Source organism: Tamandua tetradactyla, chromosome 13 (genome assembly GCF_023851605.1).
Source record: "Tamandua tetradactyla isolate mTamTet1 chromosome 13, mTamTet1.pri, whole genome shotgun sequence".
In the NCBI taxonomy this organism is placed as follows: Eukaryota; Metazoa; Chordata; class Mammalia; order Pilosa; family Myrmecophagidae; genus Tamandua; species Tamandua tetradactyla.
Genome location: NC_135339.1, coordinates 6,713,630 through 6,726,071, shown reverse-complemented (window position 1 = coordinate 6,726,071; position 12,442 = coordinate 6,713,630). Strand labels below are relative to the sequence as shown.

Genomic DNA, 12,442 nt, shown 5'->3' with positions numbered 1-12,442 from the left:
TCGTCTCTTTGCATCCTATGTCAGCTGGACCCCTATTCACACACCTTGGTGTGGATTTCCGTGGTCATAGCCAGAGTTTGGGAGGAAGAGGCTGACTTGAATCTCTAACAATGCTATCATTAGACTCTGACAGTAGTGGAAGCATTTGCTCTTCTCAGATAGGTGTACTGACTTCCATATGTGATGACCTTAGGTTTCCACTGGATTTAAGGGTATGGCTTAGGGGAAGTAACTGAAGTACCATTTAGATCTTCAGGGGCTTGCAGACTAAGACATTGCTTCCTACCGTGTTCCCCTCTCCCCACCATCTCCTCGTCACATGCCCTACTCCCCATTCCCACCTTGTACCCGGGAACCCACCAGCCCATAGGGCTCTTCCATGTAAGTTAGGAAAATCACACTTCTCCCATGAAATAGTATACAAACATTAGAAATTTGCCATGATGAATTTTTTTTAAGATACTATGATAATTATGATATGAATGGTGTAACAGCCATAAATCCTGTCCTCCCAAAGAGATGTTCTGGGGGCTTTCAGTGAGTTCTTTCAGTCTTTCTTCTGGCAGTGAAGGAAGGAATGAGGCACAACCGTAGGCCAGAGGATGCGTATATGCTTTTTATTAAGGCAGACCATTTTTACTTCTGGAAAATCACTACCTGCTCCCAATCTGGACCCTCTCCAATAAACCACAGGAGACACTCATAAACCATCACGGGACTTCGGGAGTTTGTAGACACAGATCTACTTTTCAAACTATTGCACTGAAAGACAAATAGCAAGGACATTTTCATGTTGAAAATACAGCTGGCTTAGCATGAACGTCAACACAGTGCATTTGTGTAGCAATATATACAATCCAGAATGCTGAGATGTACATTATCCCATTTAACCCTCATGAATTCTATGAGCGCTTATGTCACCTTTCTTCTGTATAAACATGGAATCTGAAGTTATTAAGGTAGGAAAAACTCAACTGAGATCACACAGCTCTCCAGCAGGATGCAATTAAAGCCCAAGGCTGTGTTTCAAAAATATCATTTACCATATATACACGGTCCGTTACATAGCCAAACAGTTTCCATAGTGTGCAGTAAATAACCTCCACATCAAGAAATAGCTTTAAGAACACAGTTTATAGGATGTTTGTCCAGGATGGATCTGCCTTCAGTGAATCCAAGATTCCTGTGTGTCTTACAAGTCCACAGAGCAACTTCCATGTGTATTTAGACTTCATGAACTCCTGCCTCTCCCTCCCCCAAACACTCATTAGAATTCACATCCCAAGCTGAGGTGGGTAAGACATGTTGGTGCAGTAGGGTTTTCAGGATATATTTTTTTCCAGTTTGACTTGTAACTTTCTAGTCTCCTACCCCAAGGGAACTAGGCAAAAGCCTTTGCTCTGTAAGCAGTTGGAAATCCATCAGAGCTGCCTAACCTCATCACAATTTGAAGAGACCCACTTGCTCAAGTGTGTCGGTGGATGGGCTCAATGCCTATGCTCCTTTGGAAAAAGGTGAGTAAAAACTTCTCGTAGACTGTTAAGTATTACTACTACTATAAGTCCACTCCGTCGTAGGGATGGAAGGCCTTGCAGAAGGATGCTGTATTTGTCCTGTGGCCTGGGATAATGATGGATGGGGAAATAGGTACAATGGTAGTCAGAGACACTTCACCGCCATCTTAGATCCCAGACATCCCCCACAATCTGCCTCCCTGCCCTTAAATCGCCAGGGCCAGTGCATCTATTTAAAACAAGAGATGTTATCTAAATGACTGCTTGCACTAACCATTTCACTTTGCTTCTGGAAACCTAGCAATGTCACCGAAAACCAATTACTACTTATCTACCGTCTTGCACTTTGGCCTATAATGGCATTTCCTCTACCTATATACTATGAGCTTGATGCCACACCTACAGGAAGATTAAAATTCAGATTTTCAAAAGATTACAAGAAAAAAGGGAAAGAAGAAAATGTAGAAGGGGTTTGGCTCAGCAGAAAAATCTCCTTGAGGTATTCTCAGAACCAGAGTCTTCACTGCTCAAGACTCAGGTCCAGAAAAATCCTGTCCTGGGAGATTCGTTCAAGGGCTACGGCCCTTACTTTCATTATTTGTTTATTTTTTTGTGGAGGACAACCTCTTACCTCTTTTAAGGCACCTGGAATGCTGGTGAAAAGGGGCTCCCCACCACACAGAAGGCACAAGTGAAAATACAAAAATAAGGACTTTGTTTCCAAGGTTCATAAATAAGTATTAAGGAGAACCTCTGCAGGAGATGCGGTGTTAGAGCTTGTTTTCCTCAAAAAGGATCTGGGCGTAGACGGTGCCGGTGGGCAGGCCTTTGGCAGACTGCTGGGGCTTAATCAGTTCCAGCTCAGCATAAGTCAAGTTTTCCTCAGCGATCTTCGGCTATAAGACAAAACCGAACACAATTCTGCTGAACACAGAGAATGTTCCATCATTCTTCATCAAGCATGCATTTTGGGACTTCAAAGGGCAAAACGGGTCAATGCAAATAAGCAAAGATAGATAGAAAAGAGATTAGAGGACATAAACAACATAATAAAAGAGATCCCATTGTCTTATAGAGAGCATTATGCCCAGAGACCCTATAATTTATTTTCAAATTGTCACAGAACACTCACACAGACAAAAAAAGATTAATTAGGCCACAAAGAAGACTTCAGTCCAGACAAGCAAAAATAATGTAACTCTGATCAAAGGAACAAAATAAAGATAGAGACAGACACAAACAAAACCCCTAGACATTAATAACCAAAGTAGAAAATTAAAACTATCACCTGGATTTTTTAAAAATAATCTAACCTGTATGAAACTAAAATTGCAAAATATCTTGAAGATAATGCTTAAGAACATGTTACTTACTAGAACCTAAAGAATGTGGCTCAAGTGGTACCCAGAAAAAAAGTCATAAACAATATGAATTAAATGGGTTAAACCTCTAATTCAAGAAGTTAGAGAAAAGAACAAAAATTATAAAAGAAAACCAGAAATAAAAACCAGTAAAAATTAAACCAGACTATATGAATAAGAAAACAGAGCAACAGTAGAATTAATAAAAATATCCAGAAGCTTGGTGCTTGGAAACCAATAAGACTAATGAAGAAATAAAGGAAAACATATAAACAAATGAAATAAAAAGCAAGAAGGGGGATGTAATGAAATGAAGGAGATTTTAAAATTTTTTAAGAGTTCACTTGCTCAATTCCATGCAAAAATATTTGGAATAAAGGATAAAATAGATCACATTGTAGAAAAATTTAAATTATGAACATTAACTACAGAAAATCTTAATGTACTAATTAAAATGAAAGAAAAAAAGGAAAAAAGATTTCTCTCTCATGAGCACCAGATCCAGGTAATTTTATAAAAGAGTTTCTAAAAGAAATTTCTTTAAGGTATAGCTAATTCCAATGTCATTAGATTGCTCCAGAGTGTAAAAAAGAAGAAAACGTTCTCATTTTGGAGAAATTCCTATATTAATACAAATTTTAAATGAAATTTCTCAGAGAGAATGAAGGAGCACTTTAAAGGGTAATCATCTTTAAGTTGAATTTATTCCAGGAATGGAAAGATGGTCCAATATTAGAAAAATCTATTAGTATAATTCTCAATAGAATTATACTAATAGATAAAAGCAAAAGAGAAAAAGCAAAAGAGAAAAAAATCAGATGCTGGAAAGGTATTTAATAAAATTTATAATATATATTAAATATATATTAAATATAATATATTTAATATATATTTTATTAAATATAATATTATAAATATAATATTAATTTTTAAATATAATATATATTATATTTAATAAAATTAATAACATTTTTATTAAAAATTTTTAACAAGGTAGTCAGAGATGTATATTTTATTAACATGTTTAAAGTATATGCTTGAAATATTAAAAAATATTTAAAGTATAAACTGTAATAATGAAAATATCATGGTACTGGCAGATGAACAGACATACATATGAATGTGACTGACAGGAAAGTCCAGAAATTGACCCAAATACTATTTCTCAATAAATGGTATTGGGAAACTTGGGTAGCCATATTGGAAAAGATTAAAGCCACATTACATCACTCTTTGCAACCCAGATGACTTCAAATTTTAAATGTGGAAAATAAACCTGTAAAAGTATTGGAAGAACAGGTGGGGAAATTTTTAAAATAACCTCAGACTATGAAAATTATTTTAAAGTATGATACAAAATGCAGAAGCAATAAAAAAAAAGATAAGTACATTTTCATTCCATAGCCAGCAAAATATTCTCTAAAAATATCAAAGGGCAATTGAAAAATAGGGAAATCTTTATAACCTTTATCATATACATTTTTTTGGTACCTTTGAAATTTTGTGGTAAGCACATGTTATTTAAATAGCACGTAAATTAATTTTAACCCATGAAAAGTAAAAGTTGGTCATTATAGTCATAAAAAGATACCTTTCATGTAAGTGGTCCATTCTTCAAACTGGGATTTTAGAATTAGGGTGGTTTTTTGTGGGTTTTTTTTGGGGGGGGGTTGTTGTTATTGTTTTGTGTGGATTTTTCATGCCTATACTCATGCAGCAGGTTGAATTATATACCCCAGAAAAAATATTTTCTTTATCTTAACCCACATCCTTGTGGGTATGAACCCATTGTAAGTAGGACCTCTTGATGACATTATTTTTAGTTAAGCTGGGACTCCACTGATGTGGTGGGGTCTTAATCTGGGTTCTTGGAGGCCTTAGAAAGAAGATCCAGAAGTCACAGAAGCTGGAAAGGAGAGGACGTCACCATAGGATAGGAGGCAAAGACGCAAGCCAAGGAATCCCAAAGACAGCTGGCAGCCAGCACCAGGATGCAGCCAACCCCAGGAGACAGCACATTTGGGCCAATCTCTTGATTTGGATCTCTGGCCTCAAAACCATGAGCCATTGGATGAGGAGTCAGAAGAATATTCTTCTATCCCAGCCTGCCTTTGATGCAGCAACACCTGTCTGTGTTTGAACCTCTATCCCTTCTGGCTCACAGGATCCCTAGTGGGGAACTCTTGAACTCATTTAAACCATGAGCCAACAGGTTCCCACTCTTTAACCCAACCCATTGCGTGGTCCTTGTGATAGCAGCTCAGGCAAATAAAGACACCTTGGTTATGTCCCAGAAATGGAAGATGAAAAAACCATCGACATTCAACTAAAGTTTTGTCAAAAGCATGCCAAAAGCAAAAATAAAAAAACCTCTGCTTTTGAGATGGGACACCAAAATAGGACAGAAAGCAAAAGGCAGAGAGTATGTAAAGGACCCCAGAGAGCCAGGTTAGGGATGACTGTCCAGCGATCTTCGTAAATTGTCTAGCCATTTTTAAATTTCAGAGCGAAGGGAGGAGATAGGAATGAGAGCCCTCTGCTTGTCTTTTGACACCAAAAGTCTTTACACTGCTTCTTGGTCCTCCATATCTTACCAGCCGACAAACCCCGTTTTACAGCTTGCCTTTCGGTTTAATTACATTTCATGTTATGATTCCATTTAGAAATGCCATGTGTCTCCAAATAAGCGCACAAACCCCAACGCATGTAAATTTTAGGACCAAGATTTCTGAAATCAGATTGTCCAGGTGTTTTATCACATTACCTTGAAATTGCATTGTTTTCTAGTGCAGATTATCTGTTTATTCTTAAGTTATTCCATTATGTTTGGATATGAAAAATAACACTAGGTTTCTCCGCACAGGTCACCAGGCTGGCTTGGCTGACGTGTTGTTTTCATGCATTTTTATGATGTTCCTATAGTAAACGTAATTTCATAAAACCAAAGCACACTAAATAAATAATTGCATCTAGAAAAGCAATAAAAACAAATAAAATTAGTACTTTCATAAGTGGAAGAGGTACTTCAATTACTGCTGCAAGCAACAACCCACCATAAAATGTGTAGAATCATTTCCCTTATGCATATTTCTGGAATATAATAATTTGATTGAAGAGATGAAGCAGCACACAGGAGGCTCAAAATTGTGAAGTGTATACAGTTTCCAACAGAAGAGGCAGAATGCCATTCCTTAGGATCTTTAAAGAACCTATTGTTTTCCTGGCGTGCACACTTGGTTATAGCAGTCAACCGTGTGTTTAATTACATTTCCCAAGCTTGTTTAACTGGAAATAAATTCCTAATGGCCAATTGAAAGACAGAAAACTTATTGCCCTCAAAATTTTTTTCACTAAGCTTTCTTTCTTTGCACTGATGTTTTAGTGGTAGATTCAGGTGCATCTAAGAAGCAGTTCAGAGAAAATTAAGATCAGACGAACTATAAAACTGGTAGGAAAAACAGGTGCTAGGAGCAGAATGCAACAGGTTAGAAAAGGTGAGTGCAATGGAGGAGGGTTAGTTTCAGGTCCCCACCTGTATTTCAGATGATGCAATTCCACATAACTTTGACAATTCATGCACAAACTGGGTTTAAGCTAAGGAATCGCTGGCAATGCAAGAAAGGGCGTAGAGCAAATGGTTCTCTGAAGATGACTTAGGAAGCAATTTTGTTAGTTCTGAACCTGCCAGCTGTGGGACCTCTTCAAGCCTGTCTTACTCTCAGGGGAGGAGGAAGTACAGAAGCTTGTGGGGTAATGGGCACCGAGAGTGCAAACTTAATCTCAAACTAGCTGTTTCCAAACACCCAGGACACAACTTCACACTGCCCTGAAAACATGAATGAAACTGCCCAAATAAGATCTCCGGGAGCCCGTCTTCACATCGGATGCTGCTGGGCTGGCTGGAAGCAGGAAGGGGGAGGAACGGACAGGCATCAACCTGCTGAGAAGTCGCAGTGGGTCCGCTTAGAGAGGGTCCTAAAACTTTCTATATAAGCAAACAGCAACTCTGCTGCTTCCTCCTTTCCAGGACCATCTCGTTTTATGTTCTTTTCCCTTTCACCTAGGCTGCTGAGACTCCTGCTCAGTTTCTCTTTCCATTCCTCAAATAAAGGCCTGCTATCTGTGTTCACTGCGCAGTAGCTTAAATCTCCCCAAATCCTTGTTTTATGCATCTTTAACAACGATTTTCACACATTCCCTATCAGACAGAGGTGGTCTACTTCTCAGCAGGGAAGGGGATTCTATGAGCCAGCAGGGATAGAGGTTCAAATACAGACAAGCGTGGCTGCGCCCCAGACAGGCTGGGATAGAAGAATATTCTTCTGACTCCTCATCCAATGAGTGCTGCACACAGAGGAGACGAGGTAAGTGACCCTGAGGCCATTTTTCCTTGGTGCACCCCGAGCATGGCTATAGAGGGAACTTGGGGTGCAGTTCAAATGCCAGCTCGATTATTTATCCGTTCTGTGTGATACTCAGCTTCTTCATCATGAATATAAGAGTGATGAGTCTACCTTGTTGGGAGATGGTGAGGATTTAAATGAGATGATGTATGTCAAGGTTTTAGCTAAATACGTGCGTGTGTGCCGAATAACTACATGTTTCGTTGTCATCACTTTCTCTTCAGAGAGTCGGCCAAAATAGAATTTGCTTGCATACTTTCTGAGTTCTTCACGATTTAGCTAGAAGTGTGACTTAAATAGTCTACACAGATAGGGAATAGTGCCTAGGAAACTAGGCAAGGTGAGGACAGAAGAGGAGAGAAGAGCCTGCCTTGTGGGAGAGGAGATAAACACTTGATACAGGTGCATAGTTATAAGAGGTAAACATTTTGTAGCAACACTAGAGGAGAACATTTTTAAAACTTTTAAATTTTATATGTTGAAATGGCATGTGGTGAAGGAGAAGGAGGAGTTATGACAGAGGACATAGGATTTAACAAATGACTATGACTGCTGAATCATTATATTATTTCTTTTCATCTCCAATGTCTTAGAGCAGCTAGAAGAGCCTGAAATGGTGGAACTGAATTCCCTGCCAGAGTTTGAAATCTTTTCTATAAGTACTTGTTACAATGTACTTGGAAATTGATTGCTTTTTTTGGTATAGTTATATTTCACAATAAAAATGTTGAAAAACCCACATCATATAATTAGTAAAAATAAACAGGTAGTATAAAAATGGCATGTGGTGAAGCTACCTTTTTAGGTGGAGAGTTGGATGAATTTTAACACGTGTAAATTTGGGTAACTACTGTGACCACCAGGATACAAGGAAGCTCCATCAGCCTCCCTCACGCTAACATTCCAGGGCACATCTCTTCCCTCCAGCCCTAAACCCTGGCAACCACTGATCTGCTTTCTGTCACTATGGTTTTGCCCTTTAGAGAATGTCATATAAAAGGAATCACATAGAATGAAATCTTTGGGGGTTGCCTTTTTATCACTGAGCACAATTCCCATAGAGTTTTCCAAGTTGTTGGATATAATAATAGTGTGTTACTTTTTACATTGGAGTAGCATTCCATGATATGGATGGACCATGGTTCGCTTATCCATTCACTTGCTGAAGGCCATGTGGGTTGTTTCCAGTTTGGAATGATTATGAATAAAGTTGCTATAAACATTTGTGTGCAGGTCTTTATGTGTGAAGCTTTCATTCCTCCAGAAAAGAACCCTGGGAGTGGATTTGCTGGGTCATATGGTAAGCATATACTTAACTTTAGAAGAAACTGCCCTTTCACTTGTCCAGCATACTGTTTGCCTCCCATCAGCAACATATGAGGGTTCCAGTTACTGCACATCCTTGTCAACACTTGGTGTTGCCAATATTTTTTATTTATTCATTCTAGTAGATGCATCATTACCCATGGGATTGTCTTTAAGGAAACTGTCAATTTAGACTTGGACTCAAGCATTCATTCACCCATGGCTGCTCAGCTGGATTAAATTCTCATATAGCACAACTTTCCCTCAGAAGAATTAGGAAATGATTCACACACAGACCACTTTTCTAATGCAGCCGTGGAACTGTCTGTAATTTAGATGTAACAAATATGTAAGTTTGAGAGCTCAGAATGCCATGCCTTGCATCTCAGTCATTCTGTTCTGTCAACGGTGAGGCCACAGCAGCAGCGAACACCCACCCTGCTGGACCTCTGACTTCTAGTTGAAGCCCTTCTTTCCCCCAGCTTTTGAGTGATGGTTATGGGAAGTAAGTCCTTGGGGAGGGATTATCTGACATGGCCAATACTGGAAAAGTCAACTCCAAAGTATTCAGAAGTTCTGTATCTCTTTGGGACCCACAATCAAGCTCCTCCCACATAACGTCTGGATGCTTCATTTTGTGAGCCTGCCACCAGGTCTCAAGAGAGATTTAACATTCTCTTATGCAGACTCCTATAAAACAACACTTTTCCATAAAGACCGCAGCTGGATGTGCACCACACTGTAGAAATAAAAGAGAAAAGCCATTGCAGCCACTGGAAGTTTTCCAATGTCAGAAGTTCAATTGGGTAATGTCATTATCACAGCAGCAGATCAATAGCTAGGACATGGCAATGTTTATACCAACATCACCCCAGAGTTAAAAAAAAAATGCTATTATACGTCTACAGAATTGCACCATCAGGAATCTGTTTCCCCAAGAGAGAATTACGTACTATCAGGGGCAGACTTCCTCTTCCCCCTTCAAGGTAAGTGCTCATTTTTCATTCAACAGAGGAGTACCTGGTAAAAAAAACTCTCTCCTCCCCAACGGCATCCATCCCACATGAAAACACAGCCACCAAGGAAACTGAGGCTGGGCCTTATGTCAGCTCTCCTTGAGGGAGGATCCTCAGGGATTCTCTGCAGGTGTAAACTCAGGAGGGAAAACTGTTATAGTCCCTATTCGTTTGATTAGGCTTAGTGTGCCTTTGATATGAACTTGACTCAATTTATAATTCGCATACTTACTAATAATTAAATGTATTGTGAAAAAAGAACAGAATTCTCCGATGTGCATATTAAATTAAAAAGTGGGGGAGGGCCTCTCTGCGTGGGACATGACTCCCAGGGGTGTGGACCTTCCTGGCAATGTGGGACAAAGATCCTGGAATGAGCTGAGACTCAGCATCAAAGAACTCAGAAAAACCCTAGAATGAGCTGAGAATTAACATCAAGGGATTGAGAGAACCTTCTCGACCAAAAGGGGGAAGAGTAAAATGAGACAAAGTGTTAATGGCTGAGAGATTCCAAACAGAGTCAAGAGGTTATCCTGGAGGTTATTCTTACACATTAAGTAGATATCACCTTGTTGCTCAAGATGTAGTGGAGAGGCTGGAGGGAACTGCCTGAAAATGTAGAGCTGTGTTCCAGTAGCCATGTTTCCTGATGATGATTGAACAATGATATAGCTTTCACAATGAGACTCTGTGAATGTGAAAACCTTATGTCTGATGCTCCTTTTAGCTACTATATCAGCAGGAGAGTAGAACATATGGAATAAAAATAAATAATAGGGGAAACAAATGTTAAAATAAGTTCAGTTTGAAATAGTGGTAAATGAAAGCGAGGGGTAAGGGGTATGGTACGTATAGTTTTATCCCTCTATTATCATTTTATTTCTTTTTCTGTTGTCTTTTTATTTCTTTTTCTAAATCGATGCAAATGTACTAAGAAATGATGAATATGCAACTATGTGATGATATTAAGAATTACTGATTGTATATGTAGAATGGAATGATATTTAAATGTTTTGTTTGTTAATTTTTTTTAATTAATAAAAAAAGTTTAAAAAAAAAGTGGGGGAGGGGACCTTTCCAAGACAGAGACATTAGATGAAGAAGTGAAAGAAATAATCCAGATGTGACTTTGGGAGGTAGAGGAGTATGTTTAAGGAACAGTCCTTCTGAGGTCAGAAGCCCATCCAACAAGTGCTATCCTGCCATGCATACTAAAAGTTCAGCAAGGGTGGGCCATGATGGCTCAGCAGGCAGAGTTCTCACCTGCCATGCCGGCAACCCGGGTTTGATTTCCGGTGCCCACCCATGCAAAAAAAAAAAAAAAAGCTCAGCAAATGTTAACTGGGTTTTACCATCTCCGCTATGCCTCGCACCCATCCTGTGAGGTGGGCACAACTGCCATTCCCACTTCCAAGAGAATCAGGTTGTAAAGGGCATGCAGCGTGCTCAAGATGGCACAGCCATTGCTGGGTGGGGTGGACTTCACAGCCCTGCAATTGGGCTGGCACTTCTCTCTGCTGTGCTGAACGCAGCAGCCAGCACTTACCCAGTGGGTGTCCACAGCGACGACTCTGATGTGACTTTCTCATACATATGGGTAAGGTAGACAGCCAGTCCTTCCTCCAGAGGCAGACATGAGATCTCAGGGAGGGGAATGGTAAACTTCCAAACACAATGGGGAAGCATCATTGGAAAAACTGTGTGCAGTTTTGGACCAGGCCCATACCACACAGTGGGAAGTGCAAGCTCCCACAAAGGTGGGGATGGGGGTAGGCACAGAAAGGGGCTGGCTTTGTCCTCACCAGATGTCAGAGGGTTTGGCTTGGAGAGAGAACATCAGAGCCCATGACCCAGAGACGCTCCAAAGGCAACTACAATGGAACCCGTGCTTGGAGAGGCAAAAAGGGAGAAGGAGCGTACACTGGAATGCCTTCACCTCACTCCTCAGTCACAGTTCCCCAAGTTTCCTATCCTCCAAGACTAGAGCAAGTGGTTGCTCTTATCAGCATAGGCTAGAAATGACAGGGTAATAGGATCTGCTTTGGCCAGGCTGCGGGTGAAGTGGTAACAGGCTCCTGATTGGAGATGCCCTTTGAATAGGTGGAAATAGAATAGGTTTCAGATGGGCAGAACTGGAGAAGTCTTTTGAAGATTTCTGAGATATCTGCTGGAGCCAAATGTCAGCTCTATCCTCCCTACTTCCTTGGAGCTAAGTCCAGTGGTCCACTAGGACCTCTGGCTCTAGCAGCATAACTCACCCAAGCATCCTCACTCAAAGGGGAGGGCTGGACTTCAGTTGCAGTCCTCAACTATACTGCTGACTTAGCACAACTCTATAAACTGAGCCAGTGTTTAAAGATGGGGTCCTGGGCCGCTGCATGTGGGTATCTAGGCACTCAGAGACACACCCCTCAACCTTCCCTTATTCCTTCTGTTACTGTAGCCATTGATGAATCTTAACTCTGTGTGGTTATCCAGTGATGAAAAGCCCTAACCCAGAATTACCCATATACAAGAAAGTCCTAACCCAGAGTTCTCTGGGACTAGGAAGGATTAGAAAGGTAGAAACAAGGAACTGCAACCCAGAAGAGAAGGCTCAGATGGAGACGAGGAATTCAAAGTCTTATCCAGCTTTGCAGGCAGCTTGGGCTTGGCTGAAGTCACTCAGAAATCATCACCAGAGCATGGTCTCATCCCGTCTCAGCCCAGAGTATCCAGAGGATGTTTAGCTGAGGACATTCCCAGAATGAATTTGACAAGGCAGAAAGTCACATGCCCCAGACTAATTCCTCTGAGGACACAGAGGTGAGCAAGGGCAGGGTCTGCTAAAGGACCATGTGAAA

At 40.3% G+C, this 12,442-nt stretch overlaps 1 protein-coding gene across 2 annotated transcripts in view; it reads right to left on the bottom strand.

Moving 5' to 3' along the window:
* Positions 1 to 2,257: 2,257 nt before the first annotated feature.
* The window catches only part of VSTM4 (V-set and transmembrane domain containing 4), a 110,524-nt gene continuing 100,339 nt past the window's right edge, over positions 2,258 to 12,442 (bottom strand). Inside the window, exon 8 of one of the 2 annotated variants that reach the window (XM_077124650.1) lies at positions 2,258 to 2,410. In XM_077124650.1, the coding sequence (XP_076980765.1) occupies positions 2,285 to 2,410 (126 nt within the window). In that variant the 3' untranslated portion in view covers positions 2,258 to 2,284. The remainder of the gene's footprint in view (positions 2,411 to 12,442) is intronic. The other variant, XM_077124651.1, reaches the window with a different exon arrangement.